The sequence below is a fragment of the Peromyscus eremicus genome, chromosome 4 (assembly GCF_949786415.1).
Source record: "Peromyscus eremicus chromosome 4, PerEre_H2_v1, whole genome shotgun sequence".
Lineage (NCBI taxonomy): Eukaryota > Metazoa > Chordata > Mammalia > Rodentia > Cricetidae > Peromyscus > Peromyscus eremicus.
The window spans coordinates 66846843-66872162 of NC_081419.1; the positions used below are offsets into that span (position 1 = coordinate 66846843).

At 54.0% G+C, this 25320-nt stretch overlaps 2 protein-coding genes across 5 annotated transcripts; one reads left to right on the forward strand and one right to left on the reverse strand.

Annotated features, from left to right (window-relative positions):
- The first annotated feature begins 950 nt into the window (after positions 1-950).
- Psmc3 (proteasome 26S subunit, ATPase 3) lies at positions 951-10452 on the forward strand. The gene is made up of 12 exons (XM_059259434.1): positions 951-1273; positions 1508-1591; positions 2317-2442; positions 2982-3086; positions 3180-3242; positions 3462-3599; positions 4299-4442; positions 7643-7791; positions 8479-8575; positions 8747-8892; positions 10059-10140; positions 10271-10452. The coding sequence occupies exons 1-12, from the start codon at positions 1190-1192 to the stop codon at positions 10379-10381; spliced, it is 1329 nt and encodes a 442-aa protein (XP_059115417.1). The 5' UTR covers positions 951-1189; the 3' UTR covers positions 10382-10452.
- Positions 10453-13275: 2823 nt separating this feature from the next.
- On the reverse strand, positions 13276-23148 carry Slc39a13 (solute carrier family 39 member 13). Of its 4 annotated transcripts, none has more exons than XM_059260882.1 (11): positions 23040-23148; positions 19357-19665; positions 17285-17398; positions 16850-17010; positions 16354-16455; positions 16163-16252; positions 15149-15199; positions 14805-14937; positions 14559-14658; positions 14400-14462; positions 13276-13483 (listed from the first exon to the last, which is right to left on the reverse strand). In XM_059260882.1, the coding sequence occupies exons 2-11, from the start codon at positions 19655-19657 to the stop codon at positions 13423-13425; spliced, it is 1176 nt and encodes a 391-aa protein (XP_059116865.1). In that variant the 5' UTR covers positions 19658-19665; positions 23040-23148; the 3' UTR covers positions 13276-13422. The 4 variants fall into 4 exon arrangements, with proteins under 4 accessions (XP_059116865.1, XP_059116864.1, XP_059116866.1 ...); XM_059260881.1 differs by lacking the exon at positions 23040-23148 and adding an exon at positions 22133-22300; XM_059260883.1 differs by lacking the exon at positions 23040-23148 and adding an exon at positions 21051-21183 and having other exon boundaries at positions 16850-16971.
- Between the last annotated feature and the right edge of the window lie 2172 nt (positions 23149-25320).

Below are 25320 nucleotides of genomic sequence, written 5' to 3' on the forward strand. Positions count from 1 at the left end.
CAGGGATCTGCCTTCCTCTGTCTTCCTAGTACTGGTTTAAAGGCCTGTGCCGTTACAGCCAGCCATTTTCTCTGTTAAGCAGCTGAGATATGGCTCTGTGGGCAAATTGCTTGCTTCCAAAGTATTGGGAACATTAGGACTGAGATCCGATCTCCATCACCCATGTAAATGCCAATCGCAGCACTCAGGAGACAAAGACCGCATCCTCAGGCAAGTTGGCTAACTCTCCAAATTGGTGAGCTGCAGGTTCAGCAAGAGCTTGCCTCAGTACACAAGGTGAAGTGAAGGAGACTTGATGCCAACCTCGGGCATGCGCTTGTACTCACACAATGTCAGCCTCCCCCTACATGCAAACACACACACACACACACACACACACACACACACACGATAAAACAATAATATTAAAAAGTGGCTGATGTTTCTCTTCAGTAATCCTGGAGGTGGGGGCCAGGGCAACTTGTATATAGTAAAAATTTGGCCTAAGGTGGCATGGCATTCCTCTTTTCTGGTCCTTTGCACATGGCTGGATGTGTCGTTTATGGTTGGGGAGGCAGTGCCATTTTACTAATCTCTTCCTCCTCCTTCTCCTCCTCCTCCTCCTCCTCCTCTTTTTTTTTTTTTTTTTTTTTTTATTTCGAGACAGGATTTCCCTTGTAGTCCTGGCTGTCCTGGAACTCGCTCTGGAGATCAGGCTGCTCTCGAGATCCACCTCTGCCACCCAAATGCTGGAACTAAAAAAAAGGTGAGCGCTTCTACGCCCGGCATTTTACAGATCTTTCTATTCGAGTTGATCCGAATCCTGAGCTTGAACACGCGCCTCCGCAAAAGCCTTTTCAGTCGCCCGCCCGGTTAAAACTACATTTCCCGGAAGACCCCGCGACTTCCACCTGTCTCTCGCCTCTTCCGGTTGTGCACCAGGCCCCGCCCTACCGCTCGCGCCGGCCAATAGCAGCCCACCTATCGCTCCCGCACAAACCGGAGCAACCAGCGAGCCACGGGGCGGGCCCTGTGGCCTGGTTTGGTTCGTGGAGTCCGAGCGGCAGATTCGCTCGGCACTGGAGAAGGAGCTAACTCTGTCGAGTCAGGAGTCGTGGGTGAAGTTTGCCACTGGTGGAGAGAGGACGCTGAGAGAGACTGCCCTGGGCTCCCGCAGGGGCTCGGGCGCACTCCCAGTGTCGGCCTTTTCATGCAGGAAATGAATCTGCTGCCGACGCCCGAGAGTCCAGTGACTCGGCAGGAGAAGATGGCGACCGTGTGGGATGAAGCTGAGGTGAGTGCTGGGAGACCTGAGGGGCGTCCCTGAGCTTGGGCCAGAGGGCGAGACATTGTTGGAGGGCTGGGAAGGAGGTGCCTGGGGATTCAGGTCCGGCTCGGACTGAGCACGGTGCCTCTTGGGACGTGGGCAGAAGTCCCGACGTCTTCATTCGGCTGTGAGGGGCTGTGGGGACGAGGGACGGCAGCCCTTCGTAACAGTAAAAAAGTACGTCTTCCTTCCCTTGAACAGCAAGATGGCATTGGCGAGGAGGTGCTCAAGATGTCCACAGAAGAGATCATCCAGCGCACGCGGCTGCTGGACAGTGAGATCAAGGTGGGCGCCTGGCTCCAGTGAGGGGGTGCAGTCTGCAGTCCCAGCGAGACCCGCCTGCCGACCCCAGACTCGTCTACTTGCTTTACAGTCAGAATGCAGGAGGCTGTGGGCCTGTCTCCTGGGACCAGAGAAAGAAAAAGAAAGAAAGCTAAGCCTTGAAAGGGGAGAAGGGACAGGGTGCTTGGGGACCACCCCGAGACGAGGAGTTATCGTTCCCAAAGAGGTCTTCAAAGTATTCTCAAGGATCCGTGTAACAGGCCAGCCTGGACTACATAATGACACTGTTTTAAAATAAGTCTCCATTTTACAGAAGAGGAAACAGGCTCAGAGAGGGATTCATCGACCCCACCCCCACCCCACCCCCCATTCCACAGCTCCTTCACCAGGAGGGTTTTTTTGTTTTTTCGAGACAGGGTTTCTCTGTGTAGCTTTGCACCTTTCCTGGAACTTGCTTTGTAGACCAGGCTGGCCTCGAACTCAGAGATCCGCCTGCCTCTGCCTCCCCAGTGCTGGGATTAAAGGCGTGAGCCACCACCGCCCGGCCAGGAGGCTTTCACACTGGCTTTTTATCTTGACTTCTGCAGATTGGACACAGACAGGCTGGGCCTTCAGAAAGCCTTAGACCTGGTTGGATGGGTCTCAGGGGCAGTCTGGCCTCATCAATACCAGACCCCTCATTAATGCACGCTGAATCAGGGTTGGTCATTTGCTTTCTCCTGCCCCAGATCATGAAGAGTGAAGTGCTGCGTGTCACCCATGAGCTCCAAGCCATGAAAGACAAAATCAAAGAGAACAGTGAGAAAATCAAAGTCAACAAAACCCTGCCATACCTTGTCTCCAACGTCATTGAGGTGTGTGTGGATGTGGATGGGAAAAGGGGGAGGCAGTAGGGCATCTTGGGATGGGACCCAAAGGGGTAGAGTTGGTACAAGCTTTGAAGCCAAACTCTATTACACCTTATACCTGAGACCCACTTCCTAGACATAGGCCTGCAAAGACGTGATGGACTTTGCATCAGAAGCAGCACCTAAACAAATATTTTATCAACCCTCTAGCATATCTACTGTATTTAATTTTTTATTCATTCATCTATTTATCTTTTTGGTTTTTTTTTTTTTTTTTTTTTTTTTTTTTTTTTTTTTTTTTTTGAGACAGGGTTTCTTTGTGTAGCCTTGGCTGTCCTTGAACTCATAGATCCACCTACCTCTGCCTCCTCAGTGCTGGGGCTAAAGGAGTGTGCCACCACCGCCTGGCAAATGTATTTTATTAAGCTTAAGGCTAGTTTGGGGATCGAAGTAGGGCTTGTGGCCTCATGAGTGTGGGGAGTTGTTCTGGCCCACATAGCAGTGGACTCGGAATTTCAAGGGACGGGGCTTACTTTCTTTCTTAGTTGCTGGACGTTGATCCCAATGACCAGGAGGAGGATGGTGCCAACATTGACCTGGACTCACAGAGGAAGGGCAAGTGTGCTGTGATCAAAACTTCCACACGACAAGTAAGACTGGCTTAGTAATGGACAGAGGGCAAGGGGCAGCATTGGGCTGTCAATGGGGAAAGGAGCTAACACTGCCTCTGATTTGTCCTGAAGACATACTTCCTGCCAGTGATTGGGTTGGTGGACGCAGAAAAGCTGAAGCCGGGAGACCTGGTGGTGAGTGTTGCCTGAGCCCAGGCAGGGCTTCCCCAGTGAGCTTCTTATACAGCCTTAGGTCCCTGTGGCCTCTGAACTGGCCACTGCTGCAGAAATTCTCTCTGCAGTCTGTGATTCTTGAATTTCCCCTGCCCTGTAGCTTCCTTTTTATAAGTAACTGTCCCCCAGCCCATTGGGCAGAGCTGGGACAAATGCAGAGACTCTATGCTCTGTCCTCAGGGTGTGAACAAAGACTCCTATCTGATCCTGGAGACCCTGCCCACAGAATATGACTCTCGGGTGAAGGCCATGGAGGTGGACGAGAGGCCCACAGAGCAATACAGTGACATCGGGGGCCTGGACAAGCAGATCCAGGAGGTGAGGGAGGCAAGGCCACTGCCAGGAGCCTCGCCAGCCTTTTGTATGTTTTCCCCTATTTGACCAGATTGTATTCCCTTATTGTGCCTTTATCCTTGTGGAGTAGTTGCCTGGGGAGGAAAAAAAAAATCAGTGTTAAGTGCTGGTAGCCTGATTTCCAGAGAGATTGGAGGGGTTGCCCAAGGCCAGAAAGGGCCAGTGCAAAAACTCCACTCAGGCTCCTGTTCTTGCCCCAGTGCCTGCCTGTCTGCCTGTCTGCCTGCCTCCCTGCTCCCTCCCTCGATATGTATGGTGTGAGTGCACATATACAGGAAATGTCGAATATCCTCATCTGTCACTCTCCACCTTTTTCCTATGAGATGTGGTCCCTCCCTGAACCTGAAACCAGGTGGGGAGCCAGCAGACCCCAGTGATCCTCCTGACTGTCCCCACAGCACTGGGGTTATAGGCTTATGTTCATGCCTGGATTTTTACGTGGGTGCTGGAGATGTGAACTCAGTTCTTCATGCTTGCACAGCCATGTGCCCAGCCCATTGTCCTCATTCTGCTGTTCTAGAGTGGCGGCCCTTAGGGTGGGAAATGGGGACTTGCATGTCTTTCAGTTGTAGGAGAATGAGAGTAGAGAAATATGCAGATTAGATTAGGGTTGTAGGATCCCTCAGGGCATCGCTCTCCTCACCCAGGACTTCTTCCTGGCAGCTGGTAGAGGCCATTGTCCTGCCTATGAACCACAAAGAGAAGTTTGAGAACTTGGGTATCCAGCCCCCCAAAGGAGTGCTGATGTACGGACCGCCTGGTACCGGGAAGACTCTGCTTGCCCGAGCTTGTGCTGCTCAGACCAAGGTGTGTGCAGGGCGGTGAGGAGGACGTGGGTGGGCCGAAGCTGTAGACCAAGGTGTGTGCAGGGGCAGTGAGGAGGACGTGGGTGGGCCGAAGCTGTAGACCAAGGTGTGTGCAGGGCGGTGAGGAGGACGTGGGTGGGCCGAAGCTGTAGACCAAGGTGTGTGCAGGGCGGTGAGGAGGACGTGGGTGGGCCGAAGCTGTAGACCAAGGTGTGTGCAGGGCGGTGAGGAGGACGTGGGTGGGCTGAAGCTGTAGACCAAGGTGTGTGCAGGGCGGTGAGGAGGACGTGGGTGGGCCGAAGCTGTAGACCAAGGTGTGTGCAGGAGCGGTGAGGAGGACGTGGGTGGGCCGAAGCTGTAGACCAAGGTGTGTGCAGGGGCAGTGAGGAGGACGTGGGTGGGCCGAAGCTGTAGACCAAGGTGTGTGCAGGGGCAGTGAGGAGGACGTGGGTGGGCCGAAGCTGTAGACCAAGGTGTGTGCAGGGGCAGTGAGGAGGACGTGGGTGGGCCGAAGCTGTAGACCAAGGTGTGTGCAGGGCGGTGAGGAGGACGTGGGTGGGCCGAAGCTGTAGACCAAGGTGTGTGCAGGGGCAGTGAGGAGGACGTGGGTGGGCCGAAGCTGTAGACCAAGGTGTGTGCAGGGGCAGTGAGGAGGACGTGGGTGGGCCGAAGCTGTAGACCAAGGTGTGTGCAGGGCGGTGAGGAGGACGTGGGTGGGCCGAAGCTGTAGACCAAGGTGTGTGCAGGGGCGGTGAGGACGACGTGGGTGGGCCGAAGCTGTAGACCAAGGTGTGTGCAGGGGCAGTGAGGAGGACGTGGGTGGGCTGAAGCTGTAGACCAAGGTGTGTGCAGGGCGGTGAGGAGGACGTGGGTGGGCCGAAGCTGTAGACCAAGGTGTGTGCAGGGGCAGTGAGGAGGACGTGGGTGGGCCGAAGCTGTAGACCAAGGTGTGTGCAGGGGCAGTGAGGAGGACGTGGGTGGGCCGAAGCTGTAGACCAAGGTGTGTGCAGGAGCGGTGAGGAGGACGTGGGTGGGCTGAAGCTGTAGACCAAGGTGTGTACAGGGGCAGTGAGGAGGACGTGGGTGGGCTGAAGCTGTAGACCAAGGTGTGTGCAGGGCGGTGAGGAGGACGTGGGTGGGCCGAAGCTGTAGACCAAGGTGTGTGCAGGAGCGGTGAGGAGGACGTGGGTGGGCCGAAGCTGTAGACCAAGGTGTGTGCAGGGGCAGTGAGGAGGACGTGGGTGGGCCGAAGCTGTAGACCAAGGTGTGTGCAGGGGCAGTGAGGAGGACGTGGGTGGGCCGAAGCTGTAGACCAAGGTGTGTGCAGGGGCAGTGAGGAGGACGTGGGTGGGCCGAAGCTGTAGACCAAGGTGTGTGCAGGGCGGTGAGGAGGACGTGGGTGGGCCGAAGCTGTAGACCAAGGTGTGTGCAGGGGCAGTGAGGAGGACGTGGGTGGGCCGAAGCTGTAGACCAAGGTGTGTGCAGGGGCAGTGAGGAGGACGTGGGTGGGCCGAAGCTGTAGACCAAGGTGTGTGCAGGGGCAGTGAGGAGGACGTGGGTGGGCCGAAGCTGTAGACCAAGGTGTGTGCAGGGGCAGTGAGGAGGACGTGGGTGGGCTGAAGCTGTAGACCAAGGTGTGTGCAGGGCGGTGAGGAGGACGTGGGTGGGCCGAAGCTGTAGACCAAGGTGTGTGCAGGGCGGTGAGGAGGACGTGGGTGGGCTGAAGCTGTAGACCAAGGTGTGTGCAGGGCGGTGAGGAGGACGTGGGTGGGCTGAAGCTGTAGACCAAGGTGTGTGCAGGGCGGTGAGGAGGACGTGGGTGGGCTGAAGCTGTAGACCAAGGTGTGTGCAGGGCGGTGAGGAGGACGTGGGTGGGCTGAAGCTGTAGACCAAGGTGTGTGCAGGGCGGTGAGGAGGACGTGGGTGGGCCGAAGCTGTAGACCAAGGTGTGTGCAGGGCGGTGAGGAGGACGTGGGTGGGCCGAAGCTGTAGACCAAGGTGTGTGCAGGGCGGTGAGGAGGACGTGGGTGGGCCGAAGCTGTAGACCAAGGTGTGTGCAGGGCGGTGAGGAGGACGTGGGTGGGCCGAAGCTGTAGACCAAGGTGTGTGCAGGGGCAGTGAGGAGGACGTGGGTGGGCTGAAGCTGTAGACCAAGGTGTGTACAGGGCAGTGAGGAGGACGTGGGTGGGCCGAAGCTGTAGACCAAGGTGTGTGCAGGGCGGTGAGGAGGACGTGGGTGGGCCGAAGCTGTAGACCAAGGTGTGTGCAGGGGCAGTGAGGAGGACGTGGGTGGGCCGAAGCTGTAGACCAAGGTGTGTGCAGGGGCAGTGAGGAGGACGTGGGTGGGCCGAAGCTGTAGACCAAGGTGTGTGCAGGGCGGTGAGGAGGACGTGGGTGGGCCGAAGCTGTAGACCAAGGTGTGTGCAGGGCGGTGAGGAGGACGTGGGTGGGCCGAAGCTGTAGACCAAGGTGTGTGCAGGGCGGTGAGGAGGACGTGGGTGGGCCGAAGCTGTAGACCAAGGTGTGTGCAGGGGCAGTGAGGAGGACGTGGGTGGGCCGAAGCTGTAGACCAAGGTGTGTGCAGGGGCAGTGAGGAGGACGTGGGTGGGCTGAAGCTGTAGACCAAGGTGTGTGCAGGAGCGGTGAGGAGGACGTGGGTGGGCCGAAGCTGTAGACCAAGGTGTGTGCAGGGCAGTGAGGAGGACGTGGGTGGGCTGAAGCTGTAGACCAAGGTGTGTGCAGGGGCAGTGAGGAGGACGTGGGTGGGCTGAAGCTGTAGACCAAGGTGTGTGCAGGGCGGTGAGGAGGACGTGGGTGGGCCGAAGCTGTAGACCAAGGTGTGTGCAGGGCGGTGAGGAGGACGTGGGTGGGCCGAAGCTGTAGACCAAGGTGTGTGCAGGGCGGTGAGGAGGACGTGGGTGGGCTGAAGCTGTAGACCAAGGTGTGTGCAGGGCAGTGAGGAGGACGTGGGTGGGCCGAAGCTGTAGACCAAGGTGTGTGCAGGGCGGTGAGGAGGACGTGGGTGGGCCGAAGCTGTAGACCAAGGTGTGTGCAGGGCGGTGAGGAGGACGTGGGTGGGCTGAAGCTGTAGACCAAGGTGTGTGCAGGGCGGTGAGGAGGACGTGGGTGGGCTTGAAGGTTCTTGGAGCCTCTTGTGCCTTTGGGCTGATCTATCCCTCCCTCCCTCCCTCTCTCTCTCAGGCTACCTTCTTGAAGTTGGCAGGCCCTCAGCTGGTGCAGATGTTCATTGGAGATGGTGCCAAGCTGGTCCGTGATGCCTTTGCCCTGGCCAAGGAGAAGGCGCCATCTATCATCTTCATTGATGAATTGGATGCCATTGGCACCAAGCGGTAAGGGAGTGCTAGGGACTTCCAAGGGTTCCTGGGGGTGAGGGATGGGGTGGGAGCTGAACTCCCAACTCAGCTAAATTCCGGCTCTTTCCCATCCTCCCTCCCTCTTCCTGGGTAGTAACTCTTCTGTTTGTCTGCTTCCTAAATTCTCACAGCTGCTACATTGCTCTCAAAAGAGAAATTTGGTCATCTCACATGTATTCAAAGTCTGTCGTACACAGAGAGCTATTTAAAACCCTTCCTAGGTCACCCCGTTGCTCCTTAGCATAAGTACTAGATTTATGTGGCCTGTACTTAGAGTCTCACTCTGCCCCCACCCTGGACACCCTTGACACCCTCCCAGTGTCTGATTGGTTTTCTGCTCTTTCCTGTTCACTGGTAGTGAACAGCCATTGTCTTCAGACTTAAGAACCTTTCCTTGGGGTTGGATGCCTGGGCTCCTGACTCTGAGCCTAGGTATTCCTAGGATCATGCATTGCTCAGAGCCCTAGCCCTGGCTGTTACAGCTCAATGTTTGTTGTTAGCCCAGCATCTGATCCCAGAAACCTCTGCAAGCTTTGAATGCTGCAGTTAACTGTTGGTGACACTTTTCTCTGTGCTAGTCCCTGGGCTGGGAGCCTCAAGTTGAGGCAACCATTTCCCTGGACAAATTGGAATAGCCTGTGCTTATGCTCCTGTGCCCTGCAGCTTCGACAGTGAAAAGGCAGGGGACCGGGAGGTACAGAGGACCATGCTGGAGCTTCTGAACCAGCTGGATGGCTTCCAGCCCAACACCCAAGTAAAGGTGAGTAAAGAAAATGCAGCTCAGCAGTGGGCTGAGGTGGGCTCCGGTACTGACAGAGTTGGGACTCTGTCTTTCCCACACACTGGGCTGCCTCCTGTTACAACCATGACTTGTGCCTGTGGGTGGATGTACTGCTCTTCAGTTCAGGCTGCTGCTTCCCTTCGTCCTTAGGTAATTGCAGCCACTAACAGAGTAGACATCCTAGACCCTGCCCTGCTCCGATCAGGCCGCCTGGACCGGAAGATCGAGTTCCCAATGCCCAACGAGGAGGCCCGGGCCAGAATCATGCAGATCCACTCACGGAAGATGAATGTCAGGTCAGCTGCAACAGCGTTTTTGGACCCTTGGTTTTCACCACTCCTGTGCTGTGGTCCCCAGCCTGACCACAGGCTGACCACCCCTCCCTTCCTATGCATGCACGTACCCTCCATTTCTCCCCCACTGCCTGAGGTAGACTTTGCTGGGGCTCAGACCCTACTTCTGGGTGCTGTGGTACTCAAAGTCACCTGCACCTCATCCTCCCGTCTGAAGACACGTAGACCTGCACAGCCCAGTAGGTGGGCACAGTCCAGGCATGCTTTCGGAGACTGACTAGGACCAGTGATCTGAGCTCAGACTTGTACAACTTTCAGCAAGTGGCCTAACGCTCTAAGCATGTTCTGTTATTGGAAACTTGGGGACAATTACTCCACTTTGAGAACCGGCTATGATGATGTCTTTTTTTTCCCCCTGAGACAGTTTCTGTGCATCCCTGACCATGCTGGAACTCGCTCTGTAGACTAGGCTTGTCTCTGCCTCTCGAGTGCTGGCATGAAAGGTGTGAGCCACCACCACCCAGTGCCATGATGTCTTTTTTTTTGGTTTTTCATGTAGTTTTGGTGCCTGTCCTGGATCTCACTGTGTAGACCAGGCTGGCCTTGAACTCACAGAGATCCGCCTGGCTCTGCTTCCCAGTGCTGGGATTAAAGGCGTGCACCACCACCGCCCGGCAGATGGTGTCTTATTTTGTCTTTTATTTTTTCAGAGCTGAGGATTGAACCCCCAGGGTTCTAGCAAGTGCTGTACCACTGAGCTAAAAAATCCCCAACCCCTCCATGATGAGGTCTTAAAACACAGTGCTGGGCATATGAGGACAGATGTGGCAGCTGTGTTGTGCTGGCTGATGCAGGGCTCTGTGGAGTTATATTATCTTTTGTGTCTATAACCCCTTGTTCCCTTGCCTCAGGCAAACTTGGTTCCTGGGATCTCAGATGGAGGGTTCTAGAAGGCTGGAGTATCAGGGATCCTATAAGTAACTTTGTTTAATGTCATTAACCTTCAACCCCTTGTTTTATACTGAGAAGAAAGGTCAGGGTGGGTGGAAACCTGCCTTCAGCAGAAAGCGAGTTGACTTTATTGCCTAATGAGTGCATAGTAGGACAGCCTCCCATTCCCTTTCCTCCCCATGAGTAACCAAGCTCTGTGGTGTCTGTCCTTTCTCCAGTCCTGACGTCAACTATGAGGAGCTGGCCCGCTGCACTGATGACTTCAATGGTGCCCAGTGCAAGGCTGTGTGTGTGGAGGCGGTGAGTGGTCAGGGGATAGGTGGATTGTTTCAGCCCTGCCCTTTCCCTGCATAGGTCAGGGGCCCAGGCCTTTGGAAGTTGGGCTCAGGGTGCAGGGAGGCACCCTAGACCATGTCTGTCCTGGCTGCAGGGTATGATCGCACTGCGCAGGGGTGCCACGGAGCTTACGCACGAGGACTACATGGAGGGCATCTTAGAGGTACAGGCCAAGAAGAAAGCCAACCTGCAGTACTATGCCTAGGAGTACGTCTAGTCCGCCCGCTGGTCTGTGGGCTGAAGTTGGTAATAAAAGGTGTTTTCTGTTCCTTGCCACCTGTCTGTCTTACCCTCCATGGACTCGGTGCGAGTGGCATGTATGGAGAAGGTCTTTTCCTCAGGAACTGCAGTCTCAAAATCCTACAGATGGCCATGGGCCCCAACGAGTTGTCTGGGTGAGGCCCTGTGGCAGGGGGTTACAGGGCATGGCTGTTGCCTGGAGTCTCCTTAAGTCTTCTCTCCCTGTTCCCTGCCACGGCTCTGCCCTTTTAAGAGGCCTGTGGCCTTGGAGTTCAGAAGGAAGACCCTAAAGAGGAGCTAGAATTCCCCTCTTGCATCTCAGTGCTCGAATCTAGTTCCTGTTGCCTTATAAAATCAAGATTAGGGTGTGGATTCTTGAAATGAACCCCACTGTCATGGCTTGTGGGCATCCTGTTTCTCACCAGGTCTTATTAACCCTTCAGTCCAATTTTTCTGGCTCACAAAATAACCTCGAGCAAGATCCACCCTGAAAGCCATCCAGGTCTAACCTTCCATCCTGCTGTTCTCAGCCAGCCTTACCCTGCTGTCTGCCCTGCTCTGTATGGCGCCCCACAGCCTTCAGTCCAGCCCCCAAGTGCGGAGGTGATAGGCATGTCCCACCATTCCCAACTCTTCTAACATTTATTATGTGTACAGTGCTCTGCCTGCATGTGTCCCTGCAAGCCAGAAGAGGGCACCAGATCTCATTTTAGATGGTTGTGAGCCACCATGTGGTTGCTGGGAATTGAACTCCGGACCTCTAGAAGAGCAGCCAGTGCTCTTAACCTCTGAGCCATCTCTCCAGCCCCCACTATTCCCAGTTTTATGTGGCATAGGGATAGAACCCAGGGTTTAGTCCATGTTAGGCAAGCACTCTACTACCTGAGATACATCCCTGCCCCTGTATAGGTCTTAATGCATAATTTTTATCAGGATAGCCACTGTAGAGTTCATATATCATTTTTACTTTGTGCCCGTGCTTGTGGTCAAGACACATGGCCATCAAGACAACTCTGGAGTCAGTTCTCTCTTTCCACGTTTACCTGGGCTTTAGGGATTGAACTCAGATCAGCAAGCTTGCGCAGTAAGTACCTTTAACTACTGATCCATCTCCCTGACCTGGGTGTACCCATTTTACAGATGCAAGTGAGCAACTGGGCTGGAATTATAGCATAATGAAATGAGGTGGCATAGCAGGGATTCAGACCCATCCATCACGTTCTTTCTTTTTAGACAGGGTCTCACTATGAAGTCTTGGTCAGCCTGGAACTTTCTATGTAGATCAGGTTGGCCTTGAACTCAGTGGCTTGTGGCCTCTGAGATTAGTCTCAAGAGTGCTGGATTAAAGGCATGTGCCACCTTGTCTGGCCCATCATCTTTCCATTGAGCTGTTTACCAGTGGCTTTGGCAGCCCTTAATGGCCTTTTAAAACTTAATCCTCAAAATTCCACTTTATTCTTTCCTCTTCCCAGTGGACATTACTATAGCAAGCTTCTGTCACACCTGCACAGGGCCACCGTGCCAGCTCTCTGGTGTGACCCTCCCACGTGCTGGCTCACTGAGCAGTGCATGCTGCCTGGTGGTTGTGGTTTATGTCTTGCTCCAGGAGCTGAGCAGCTCAAGTGTTTTTGATTGGTCCTCCGGTCCGGCCTGGACTTAGGTGCCCCTCCTCCTTTCTACCCAGATAGAATTTGCTCTTGGCCAGGACAGAGGTGAATGTGCAGGCACCACCCCTCCTCTGCTGGCTTCTACACTCTAACAGAGCCCCTTTTACACCCCTCGGGCAGGCCGAGTGCAGTGGGGGGCAGTGATCCTTGGCATGTGCTTGTCAGCCTCCCAGCAGGGCTTCACACCACAGTAGCAGCCCTGAGCACCTGCTGGCAGGAAGGACAGCTGGGCTTTACCCTTCAGTCCTGAGGTCCTGGATGGTGAGCTTACCATGTCAGCCAGGTGGAACAGATCTCTGACGGATGTGCTGAAGACCGCTGACAGCTGGGCATTCCCGGCTAAGGGGTAGGTGATTGTTCCCACCTGCTTGCACCGGACTCTGACACTGCACAGCTAGCTTGTCCCAGCCAGTGGGCTGCTGATGGAGAAGCAGTGCCCCCCGGTGTGTGATGGGAAGGGTGCAGTCGGGAAGGGAGCCTGGTAAAGACCCTTTTTCCTCCTGACTGTATATGGGAGGTGGGTGGTGTGGGGAGGCGCAAGTGAGGCAGGGTCTCATGTAGCCCAGGCTGGCCTTGAATTCATTCTTCTGATTTATCCAATGCTTCCCCATGACCTCTTTTTTTCCCCCCTTGTTTTTCAAAATGGTGGTTTCATGTAGCCTAGGCTGGCCTTTTAACTCCAGATCCTTGTGCCACCACTCCTGGATGCTGAGGTTATAGTGGGACGCCACACCTGGCTCTCTTAAATGAACTGCAGTCCTACTGAAGTCAGAGCTGGAGATGACTTCATGTCCTAACCCCTTTGATAAGAATTGCTAGCGGGCGGTGGTGGCACATGCCTTTAATCCCAGCACTGGGGAGGCAGAACCAGGCGGATCTCTGTGAGTTCGAGGCCAGCCTGGTCTACAGAACAAGATCTAGGACAGGCACCAAAAACTACACAGAGAAACCCTGTCTCGAAAAGCCAAAAAAAAAAAAAAAAAAAAGAAAGAAAGAAAAAGAATTGCTAAGGAAGAACAGGGAAATAAATACCCTTAGCTTCTCAGGTTCCTAAGATCAGCGATGGTGATGAAGGTTCAGATGGGTGCTCAGGCATTCCTGTGATACAACGCTAACAATGAGACCGGGCAGGGAGATGAGAAACCTCCAGAGATGCACAGCAAGTGTAACGGACTTGGCTGGAGCACGTAGCAAGAGCTCTGCTTGACTGCCCTAGTACGTGGAACAGGCAGCAGTCTAGGCAATATTTATTTATATCTACAGAACAGGTATTTACAGATAAAGACGAACCACAGCATAACTGCTCTGGAATCATTCAGACTCTTCAGTGGCCACTTCTCTAACACCCACAGTTGAGCAGCAGGGCTGGAGTCTGGCTGTAGAGTGGGCCAGCTGAGTACCTGGATGTCAGCCAAGGGAAAGAGTTGGGGATTATGGCTTCAGCAGTCTCCCAGTTCACATTCCTGAGCACTGACAATGTGGAGCCCTCACCACCCACACCTTACTCTCAACCCAGAGGACCAGGGGCCTGAGCAGGGAAGGGCAACAAGGCTCGTTCTCCGCCCTGGGCATGTCTGCTGGACCCTGTGCTGGCAGGAGCATCCTGGAGTCATAGGAGACTGCCTGCCTGAGGACTACTTGCTGCCTTGCAGACTGCTGTTGGCAGCTAGAGGTGGTGAGAGCTGCCTGTGAGGCCCAGGAGCATTTGCTAGGGAAGCATGAGCCAGCCAGACTGGCAGCCCCTAGGAGGATGTCCTGGAGAGGCTGCCTGCTCAGTGCTGGGGAAGGGTAGGGCATCAGTGCTGAGTGGGGCTGGGGCTACAGAGCACCCACCTCCCCTTTCTTTGGCTGTAGAGGTGGTGTAGGAAGGCCTGGGAAAATGGATAGCAGAGAAGAGCTGTGCAGCCTCTGCCTCTAAGGTGCTTGGGGCCTGGATGTATGAGCACAGCTTTAATTACTCTTGGGCTATTGGGCTAGAGGCCCAGGAGGGACAACTCCGGGCTTCCCTGTAGCCCAGGCTCCGTGGGCCGCTTTCTTTGAGAGGTGAGGCCTGAGCTGGCACCAGTGCTGACATTCCTGCTGCTAGATGACAGTGGGGTGGCTGGGCAGGTGCTGCTCTGGGCTCTGCACACAGGGGTCAGTCACAGTGTCGGTCTCGCACACATCTGGCTGCACGTGCACACCACACCCTCCTTGTCCAGTGAGGCTGGTTCTAGCATTCACCCTCTGCCTCGCACACACAAAGTCACAGGACAAGTTGGTTCTCTTATTGCTTGCTATGCGGAGTGGGATGTCAGGAATGGCTACTCAACGAACAGGGAAAGCAGCACCATCACCACAATGCCCGAGCAGAGCAGCAGCACCTGCTGCACGGAGTGCCTGTTGGGAGAGGGAGATTTAGGCTCGTGGACAGGGTGGGCCAAGGTAGTAGTTGCTCCTGGGTCCCAGCAATGGCCAGTCCAGTAGGTCACTCACCACGGGTCATCTTCTTCTAAGAGGTCCGGCAGCACGTTCACCAGAGCAATATAGAGGAAGCCTCCAGAGGTAAAGGGCAGGATCCAGAGCACTGTCTCCTCTGTAGGGAAGGATCAGCTGGTAGTGAGCTCTGGGGACTGTGCGTACCCACCCTCTCCTGCAGGGGAGACCAGGCAGACACTAGCCCACTAGCAGCAGGGCAATGGTGCCTTTGGCTGCTGGACCTCTACTGAACACCACTCGTACCTACTCCTTTGGGGGATTGTGTACAGATGGCGAAGCAGGCCCCCAGAAGGCCCCCCAAGGCTGTAGAGAACTGTAGCTTGGCTGCAGTCCATCGGTCAAAGCCAGCCCGGAGCAGGATAGCAAAGTCACCCACCTGAGGAAAGGCCCAGATGGTCACCCAGAACCAGACCACATGAACACCCAGCCTCCTGTCTGTCCTGCCTCTGGGCCAGTACCTTGCTGTGTCTTCCCCCAGCCCACTTCTGTGGGCAAGGCCCACCCAAAGCCCTGGCCAAGTTCCACACCCATGCTGATCATGGGAACCTTGGGATCTCTGGCCTTGGGGCCACCCTCTGGGCACTTACCTCATGGGGGATCTCATGCAGGAGGATGGCCATGGTGGTTAGGAGCCCAATCTGCAGAGATGGGAGTCTGAGTCTGATGCCTTTGCTGGGCAACTAGGCTTCCCCCACACCCAGTCCCTCTACAAACATGTATTTGAGTCTGCTCTGGGCGGGACACTGTAGCTATAGGAAAGACAGTGGAGAGACTAAAGGAGACAAAGCCTTAATACTGCAGCAGGGTATCATCTACAGATGTGCTGGCTGCATCCACAGCACATCGGGACACGTGCAGCCCCTAAGCTGCAGGCTGGATGTGGCTCCACATGGAGGAGTACTGTGAGGAATATTGACAGGTGCTCTGGAGAACAGGGCAGGGAGGACAAGTGCCTCTTGGAAGTACATTTAAATCGAGGCCCCAGGGATGAGGAGTCAGCTGTTCAAGAGTGGGAGGAGGGACATTCCAGGAAGAGGCACAGTGACTAGCCAGTGTTAGGGGCAGAGGGACCACTGGGGCCGGGGCACAGAAGACAGTAGGAAGTGAAGGGAGAAGAAGCATCTGCTAGAGGGCAAGGCCACGTCTAGGAGCCTGATAGAGGCATCCAGAGGAGGCGTGCCGGCAACAAGAACAGAGTGGGACAGAAGGTGCGATGGGGGTGGGGGCCTAGAGATTAGGAGTGCTTACTGCTCCTCCAGAGGACCCAAGTTCAGTTCCCAGCACCCACACTAGGTAGCTCACAACTGTCTATAACTTGAGCTCCAGGGACCCAAATCCAGCTGGAGGATCTTTCGCCTCCAAGAGCACACAAGCATGTGACACCAGCACGCACATGCAAAGAAGTCTCTGAGGACAATAAAGGTGAAGGGAGAGGATGAAGAGACTGTAGCATCGAGCAGAGGGTCAGGAATGGGGGCTTCCCAAAGGTACTGGTAATAAAAGCAAGAAGTAGAGAGACTGTTTTGAAGGTTGATCAAATTGGTAGACATTGGTATCATTCCCACCAGAAATGCCAGAACTCTACCTGCCCCATTCCTTACCTTTTTGCTCACAAGGAAGCTGGCAGCCACAGCCAGCCCATGGGTGAAGTTGTCTATGGTGTTGGCCAGCAGGTTGAGATAGCCACTGACCTGGGGGAAGGGAGAGAAAGTCGGGCTGAGCCAGGCAGGCAGAGCTGAGCTGGCCATTCAGCTCTGCAGCTGCAGGAGGGGGGCCCTCATGGGCCACTCACTTTGAGGTTCCGGACCACGGCTCTCAGGCCGGGCTCTGCAGCCGGCTGGGCCAGACAGTGGCCTCCATTGAGCGCGGCAGCAGTGGGGTCTTTGCTGGGGGTCTACGGCCAGAAGAAGGAGAAAGAGGTGACATTAGATGCCCCCCACTCAGACAGGCAGACAGAAAGAGAGAAGGGCAAGAGACACCGAATACCTTTGATCTGGCTAGACTTTGCTGATCCATCAGCTAGGTTCCCCAGACTCAGACCTCAACCCCACACTACTGTCATTATCCATCTATAAGATCAAACTACTTCAGAGGCTGACACTGTCACTCAGGAGTTTCCTAAAGAAGCTGGTCCACACTCCACAGCTCTCAGGACAGAGAGCCAGGAGATACTTTTGGGGGGATTTAACTCAGACCCTGGGCTTCTCCAGGCCCTGGGTACTTACTTTAGAAAAACAAAAACCAAAAACCAAAAGTGACATATCCAGGCTCTGGGGCCTGTGGCTCACCTGGCTGGGGCCCTCCTCCTTGCCATTCAGGAACATCTTCTCCAATGCCAGAAAGGTCAGGAAGCCGGCAATGACCCATAGTCCCAGCTGTTGCTGCTGCTGCAGACTCTGTCCTTCACCACCTGCAGGGGGAGCACTAACAGGCCATGCCAAGCCAGTGGCTAGAAGGGAGCCATTTGGAATGGGACCTAGGTCAGAGCTAGTCCAGGGAGGAGGTGGGGGACTGCTGGGGTGGGGGGCCTACTGAACGGAACCTGGGCCCTAGGACTCCCAAAGAGGCCAGGGCGTCAGGATTAGACCTTCCCTCTCAGACAAGGTTTTCTGGGTCTCTCTTCCCGTATCCCTCCCAGACCCTGCAGAACCAGCAGGGCTTAGGCTAACCCTGGGCATGGACACCAGCTCTGCATTCCTATCCTGCCCGGCGGTCTCACTCACCGGGGCTGTTGCTACAGGTGTAGGCCCACGCCTCTGGCAGCAGGTGCAGAAACACATTGCCCAGGAGTCCACCTAAGGCAAAGCTGAGCAGCTGCTTCAGACGCCAGGCTCCAGCTGCAAAGCAAAGACATGAGGTCCTGGCCGAGCTTCTGCTCCCAAGCTCACCCATTTCTAGACTGCAAGCTTCCAAAGGCTGGATTTGGGCTACTGGTTTTCTGGGTAGCTCTTCTTAAACCCACAGGCCCAGCCAACAAGGGCAGAGCGCTCAGGAGGAACATGCAACAGTCTGAGGAACCACTGTGGACTCACTGGCTACTGCATATTGGTTAAGAGATGGGCTTGGACCCTGGCAAGTTCCAGCTCTCCAGCCCATCTGCTGGCATCCCGAAGATAACTTCTGAGACTCAGTTTCCCCGTGTATAAATTGGATCTTGTCAGAATTAAACAACAAAGAATAAAGCAAATGTTCATTAAATGGGAATCTCTCTCCTCAACTAGTGCCACCTGCAGAAAGCTGACAGAATTTTGGGGACTTTTACGGCTTGCATATCCAGATTTGGAAGTGCTTGTCAGTTGATAAAGCAACTGAGGCCTAGAGGACAGATGCAGCAGGTGGTGGGGCGACCCTCAGGCGACACTGCGATGTCCAGTGCTTCCCACCTGTAAAATGTAGCCAGTACTCCAAGCGCATCCTGCACGGAGCCTGCCCAGGCCTCACGCATACCAAGTAAGCATTCCACCACAGAGCTACCCCTGGGCTGTTTGAAGGAGGACACTTGTTGCCTGGGCATGAGAGGCTCCAGGAGGGTATGGATCACAGCTGGTAGCAACCATCAGACAGACACCATCATCCAGGAGCCCTCTGGTTTAGTGAATGGTTCCTGAGCATGGCAGATGGGCAAAGGCTAAGGGCATTCACTCTACTCATTTATTATGTGTGCCCATGAGGTGTGTGTACGGACACATGGGTGCAGAGTCTGTTCCCTCCTCCCACCTTTCCATGGGTTTCAGGAATGCAGTCAGTTTGCCAGGCTTGTAGGGTAAGGGGTAAGCACCTTTACCCACTAAGCCATCCCACCAGCCCTTCTTTTTTAAAGATCTGTTCTTTTTAAATTACATGCATGTACACGTGTGCAGGTGCCTGCCCAGACCAGGGGATCCTGCTGGAACTGTAGTTACAGACAGTCGTGAGCTCCCTGACATGAGTGCTAGGAACTGAATCTGGATCTTCTGCAAGAGCAGAATGTGCTCTTAAGAGCTGAGCCATCTCTCCAGCCCCTACATTCTTTTTATATTTTGAGAAAGGATTTCATGTAGCACAGGTTGGCCTCTGCCTGGCTATGTAGCTAACGATGACCTTGAACTTCTGATTCTTCTGCCTTCACTCCAGTTCTGGGATTTTCCAGTATGTGCTACCATATCCAGTTTTATTCAGTGCTGGGGATTGAAGTCCCGCATACCAGGCAAGTACAGTACCAACTGCGTTACATCCCTAGCCTTTACAGCACTAACCAAAACTGGAGGGGAGGCAGCACTTGCTCCCCTTGGTACCCAGGGTTCAACACCTACCCCTTCCCTGCACCAGGTAACCCTCCAAGTGCTCCATCTAAAACTCACCAGTTAGTAAAGGTACTATTTTCAGTGTGTGTGTGGGGGATTGACCCCAGGCCTTGAACACGTAGGCAATCATTCTACTACTGAACTACATGCTCCGACTTATGATCCCTATTTTAAAGTCTGGCAGACTGAGGCAGAGTGAGGTTAAGTAACTTGCCTCATGTTCTACTTGGTGAGTGGCAGAGCCAGGATTTGAGCCCAGGTAATGTGGCAGCCATATTGCCAGCCACTGTTCATACTGAGTCTGGGGAGTGGTTGCTGAATGAAAGAAGAGACAGATGCATGCATGGATGAACAGGTGAATATGGACACCTTATTGCCACAGGACCAAGGTGACACTGCTCTCCATCCTAGATATACTGTATCTGGTACGTGAGACCTAGCATTTCCCAAGAGCAAGCAGTATATTTCCCCGGCTTCTAGCTGATTCTCAGGGCCACTGAAGGGTCACTCACCTTCTGAGCGCAACATGGTCCCCATCTCCAGAGGAATAACCAGCAAGGGGAAAACCCCACTGAGCCCAACCATGAGAGAGCCCAAGAGGGAGCAGATCCAGGTGTCCAGTCGCTCCCCACTCAGCAAAGCCCCCCAGGACTCGCTTTCTTTATTATCCAGGCGGCAGGCAGCTGCAGCCCCCAGGCTCCGGAGGGCTGGCTGAGAACCTCCAACCCTTCCCAAGAGCTCCAGGGCAAGGACAGTGAGGAAGAGGACCCTTTGGCCTGCCATACCACAGCCAGGGCAGGAACATCCAGGCATGCCAGGTGCTAGAAAACAAAAAGACTGCTTATGTGAGCTGTCTCCTTGGACCACCTACCCACTTAAGAAGCACAGCATCTCCTCCCCCCGTCTCAAGTGGCCGTGGCATCACCCTCCTGCTTGCTCCGCAGAGGACACAGAATCCCAACAGTGGGTTCACAGAGCAAAGGGGTTCTCTGCTCCTCTACACTTCTTCCAAGAACCACACATACTTTCCTTCTGAGCTGGCTCCAGCCTGTGTGTCAATGTGTCCGCCGGAGGCTAAGCTTTCCCTAATGACTGGGTGAGGCACTGGCTGGGCTTTCTTCAGTCACCGGAGGGCCCATCCCTGCTGGGTGTCTCTAGCTGCCAGGAGAGGCTTGGCTGCCAGGATGTGCCTGTGAAGACACTCCAGGGTCTAAGGCCAGCACTGTCTAGCTCGATGGGGTAGCACTGAGGAGCACAGGTGGGGAAACTGAGTAGTGGTCCAAACCTCTTCCTCCTAAACGATCTCTTGGGTACCAAGAGACAAGTGGGGCAGAGGAGAAGAGATGCTTCACAGATGCCAGAGCCACAAGATATGGTGACTTGTGGCTAATTAATTTGGGGATCTAGATTTTAAGCTGTGTGACTGTAGGCAATTCGTGCAGCTTCAGTGTCTTCATCAGGCAATGGAGCTGGGTAATGCCTCCCTCACAGAGCTATGGATATGAGATGAGCTTGATAATGCAGGTAGCTGCTGGCCTGGAGGAGGGAACATAAGCCCTCTGTGTGCCAGAGGAGGCCTGAAGCACTCCCTGAAGGAATGTGCTCTGCAGACAGATCACCGGATGGGGATGTGAGTCAACCAAGCAAGAAGTTCTGGAAAGTTTAAATGTGGTCTGCCCTGTCTTATACTGACTGTGACCTTGAACTGCCTCAGTTTCCTCATTTGCTAATGGATGGGAAGAGAGAAATCATCTGCCTCTGGTTGGTGGACTAGAAGCCTATGTCTGTGATCTTCAGGCCTTAATTAGTGAGACCCCCTACAGCCACCACCACCACCACTACCAAAAAAAAAAAAAAAAAAAAAAGCAAAGCTTCACTGGACCAAGGCAGGCCCTAGCCAGGTCAAGTCCTTGGCGGGTCATGCAGAGGCGAGGGGACCACAGATTTAGCCGAGAAGTATAGGGTATGGAGAGAAAGCAAGAGAAAGGAGTGAAGAAAGTGAGCCACAGAGTGTCTGGTGGAAGGAGGGCACAAGAAGCGGGGCAGCGGGGAAAGATGGGGGGCAGAGTGTGGGACGACAGGGGTAAGGAAGCGTCAAAAGCAGGCAAGTTCCACTCCTAGACTCTGGACGAGCCGCGACCGGTTTGGGAATCGACACGGTCCATCCCGCCCCGGACGCGGGCCTGAGGGTCCAGCGATCACTCACCGTGCGGTGGCAGCGGTGGCGGCGGCAGCTGCAGCGCTCCGGGCGGGCCCGGCCATCCAGCTGCAGTCTCGCGCCCCGCCCCGGCTCTGCCTCGCCCAGCCCCGCCACCAGGCCCCCGGCCCGGAGCCACCCCCGGCGCGCAGCCACGTCACACGGGACAGCCCGGAACCCGACGCGCCCGGCACCGGGGGGCTAGACGGAGCGGCGGCGGGGGGGCGCTTCCGCTTCTTAGAAAGGGGGACCCGCACGGTCAGCGCACTTCCGCTCGGGCCGGATTACGGGGCCGCGGAGAGGGCAGGACGGAAGTGGGTAGCCCCACGGGCACCGCCGTTGAGTCAAGCTAAGCCGGGGTGAGGGCGGCAGCCACGCGGGGACCGCGGTCCGCGGGGCGGCGGGGCTTGAGAGTGGCAGCCGCCTTCCCTCTGGGGATGCAGTCCCAGCAGTGGCCACACGAGGGCGCGCGCGGCTGCCAGACCGCTCCGTCCCGGGATAAGGGCATGGCTGTGGTTCTCTTGAGTCAGCCTGCCGGGCCTGGCTCCTCCACGAGCTAGGAAAAGGGGAAGTGCCTGCCGCAAGGAGGGGCCTGGCCCCGCTACCTCAGAAGAGGGAATTTTATTCTTACTCATCGAATTATTTTTATGCTTTGGTTTTTCACTTGGAACCTCAGGCCACTGTCTCCAGGACAGTAACCCTTTGAGGTCCAATACATGTTTCTAGACCCTGTGCCCTGGAATTCCAAACCCGGGCACAATGGGCTCTGTGTTCTCTTAACCCGACACAAGCTGGACCTGAACTCTTAGACTACCGGAGCAGTTAATGGCAATAATTCTGTAGTCCTCTGATTTAGTGTATCTTTACTGAACACCCACTATGTGCCACTCAGTAATTAGAGTTATCTCAGCAAATCCTCATTTTTAGCCTCCAGATGGCTACTGACTGTTGGCCTAGGGCCAGGCAGCCACACAGATGGCAGGGCCAGAATTCAACTTGGATGTACCTCTACCTAGGGCATGTGGTAGCCGCCTCAGGTCTAAGCCTGAACACAGGTGCAAGAGTGGCCTAAAATCCCCTTTACTTCCTACCTGGGAATTAGCCAGCAACCGGCACAGGAGAACATTTAGCCGAGGCCAAATGAGTACTCCCTTGGGCAGACTGTGACAGAATGAGGGTCTCTTAAGTCCCTGGGCTCAGCCCTCACTGCCCATGGCAGCTCTCTCTATATCTGTGGCTGGTCACTTTTTTCCTTCTGGGAGCTCTGAGAGCAGACTGAACACATCGCAGCTGATGCTTCACCTACCTCGTGTGTGTGTGTGTGTGTGTGTGTGTGTGTGTGTTACATATGTTTGTCCATTGTTTAGTGGTTTAATTTGTTTTATTTTGAGACTGGTTCTCTCGATGTAACCCTGGCTGTCCTGGAACTTGCTATGTAGATGAAGCTGGCCTTGAACTCAGAGAGATCTGCCTACCTCTTCCTCCTCAGTGTTGGGATTAAAGACTTGTGCCACCACCCCTGGTCTATTTATTTATATTTTTTGATATAAGGTCTCATCTTAGACCATCCTTGAACTTGATCTGTAGCAGAAGATGGTCTAGACTTGCTGGACCTCCTGATTATAGGTGTGCACTCCCACACGCCATTTATGCCGTGCTGGCACCAAGGGCATTATGCATACCAGGGAACAAGCACTCGATCAGCTACATTCACAACACTTTTCACTCTTCTTCTTCCCCCAACCAAGACAGGGTTTCTCTGTGTAACAGCCCTGGCTGTCCTGGAACTCACTCTGTAGACCAGGCTGACCTCAAACTCACAGAGATCCGCCTGCCTCTGCCTCCCAAGCGCTGTGATTAAAGGTGTGCACCACTATGCCCAGCTAATATACTCTTTACATTTGATCTTTCTAGACTACCAGCTCCTTTCAAATGCTTCCTGTCTGGCTTTCCCCACCAGCCCCATATGTCTCCCAGGATGTGCTTTTGAGCCCTTACGGAAGTTCTGAAACAGAATGCCCAGTAGATTCGTTGCCAGGAGATGTTTAGCGATGCCACACTGAGACTTTAAAGATGTCTTCCTCCCTGTATGCAAATCATGCCATCTTATGCAAAACACCTCACAATATGCAAATGATTTCACAATTATACTGTCAGCATTCCTGTCTCTAGAGGTCAAGGGGCTCCTGGCCACCCAGGACAGGACCAGCAAGACTCCGCTAGAAATACTACTTACTATATACTTTCCTCCCCCCTGGCCTGGAATTTCCAACATCAGAACATACTGAATTAAAGAAGCAAGCATGGAGACAGAAACATGAGCAGGGTCATCAGGTGAGAAGATCCATTGTTGGAACACTGGCTTTGATATGGAACTTTAAAAAGTTGATCTTGGAAGAAGGAGATATGACAACTGCTTTTTCTTTATTTACGAGCCTTTCTGGCTGTAGCATCTTGAGGTTTAGGGTGTGTCTGCCCCAAAGCAAAGCTCCCTCCCCAGCTGCCACGGGTTTTTCTATGGGGTAAGGTCCTGAGAGGTTTTCCTAGGTAGCGGGCTGGATCGGACTGGGTCCTGTGGCTGCAGAATCTGAGGGTTTCCCAGTGGCCGAGACACGCTTTTAAGAACGACAAAGATCCAATAGAGAAAAGACTGTCGGGCAGGGATTGTAGCTCAGGGTTTGAGCATTTGCCCAGCACATGACGCCCTGGCTTCAATCCCCAGCATCACGAGAGGGAATAAAAGAAATAAAAATAAAGAAGACACATTTTTGAAGCCATAGAAAAGATTTTAAAACCACACTGCTGTCCTACACAAATCCTGTTTGAAGGGATTTTTTTTATTTTTTTATTTTTTGGTTTTTCGAGACAGGGTTTCTCTGTGTAGCTTTGCGCCTTTCTTGGGACTCACTTGGTAGCCCAGGCTGGCCTCGAACTCACAGAGATCCGCCTGGCTCTGCCTCCCGAGTACTGGGATTAAAGGCGTGCGCCGCCACCGCCCAGCTGAAGGGATTTTTAAGAGTTGCATTTTACTCTATCAATGAACACACATGCATCTGCCCAAGCATCCTGTATCTTTGTAATGATGGACCTCTCCCACTGATGGCAAAGCTTATTCCTATGAAGCCTAGACTGTTCAAGTTTTCTTGTTTTGGGGTTTTTTTGGGGGGGGGTTTGATAAGGAATTTGTGAACTCTATCTTTGGTATATCTTTTATTGAACTGCACTGTTTTGTTTAGTCAAAGTAAATAAGTATGTACTTGAATAACTTGGTGTGTCCTAAGTGTTGTAGTATGAGAAGCATTGTGGTCTTTCTACACTAATGAAGTGCAAATAAAATTTTGTATTATGAGTAACAAAAGAGTTGATCTTGGGTGGATGGAGAGATGGCTCAGCGGTTAAAAGTACTGGCTGCTTGCTCTTCCAGAAAACCTGGGTTCAGTTTCCAGTGATGAAACTGAGCCAGTTCGAATGGTAGCTCACAACCACCTGTAACTCCAGCTCCAGGGGATCTGATGCCCTCTTCTGATCTCCATGGGCTCTTCATACATGTGGTGCACATACATCCACACAGGCACAGGGCCAGCCTGGGCTACATAATGGATTCCGGGCAAGCTAAGGCTACGTAGTGAAACCCTGTCTCCAATTTTTCAAGACAAGGTCTCACTATGAAGCTCCTGCTGGCCTGGGACTCACTATGTAGGTCGGGCTTTCCTCAAACTTAGAGAGGTCCGCCTGCCTCTGCCTCTCCAGTGCTGGGATTAAAGGCGCGCGCCACCACTCCCAGTTCAAAAAAATATTTTTTATTCTTCTGTCATATATTGCATCCCGAACATAGTTTCCCCTTCTTCCTCTTTCCCAGTCCCTCCCCACCACCTTCCATCTCCCCAAATCCATTCTTCCTCCATAAAACATGTGTGTGAGTTTGTGTATGTATGTTTATGTATATTTTAAAGTTGATCTTGAGCCGGATGTGGTGGCACACACCTTTAATCCCAGCACTCAGGAGGCAGAGACAGGCAGATCTCTGAATTTGAGGCTAGCCTGGTCTACAAAAAGAGTTCCAGGACAACCAGGGTTACACAGAGAAACCCTGTCTCGAAAAACCACCACCACCAGCAGCAGCAGCAGCAGCAACAATAACCACCATCACTTTGAGTATGGAAGGCACTCCCGAACACTGCTATGGTGGCCAGAGAACAACCTGGAGTATTCAGTTCTCTCCTTCTGCCTGTGGGTTCTGGAGACTGAATTAGGTTGTCAGGATTGGAGGCAGGCCCCT

Coding starts and splice junctions, on each gene's coding strand:
- Psmc3 (XM_059259434.1), top strand. CDS start 1,190: ATGCAGGAAATGAATCTGCTGCCGACGCCCGAGAGTCCAGTGACTCGG. Junction 2,443..2,981: donor TTGTCTCCAACGTCATTGAG/GTGTGTGTGGAT, acceptor TTTCTTTCTTAG/TTGCTGGACGTTGATCCCAA. Junction 3,600..4,298: donor TGGACAAGCAGATCCAGGAG/GTGAGGGAGGCA, acceptor TCTTCCTGGCAG/CTGGTAGAGGCCATTGTCCT.
- Slc39a13 (XM_059260882.1), bottom strand. CDS start 19,657: ATGCCTGGATGTTCCTGCCCTGGCTGTGGTATGGCAGGCCAAAGGGTC. Junction 16,456..16,849: donor AGGAGGAGGGCCCCAGCCAG/GTGAGCCACAGG, acceptor TTCTGGCCGTAG/ACCCCCAGCAAAGACCCCAC. Junction 13,484..14,399: donor GTGATGGTGCTGCTTTCCCT/GTTCGTTGAGTA, acceptor GCTGACATCCAG/GTACTCAGCTGGCCCACTCT.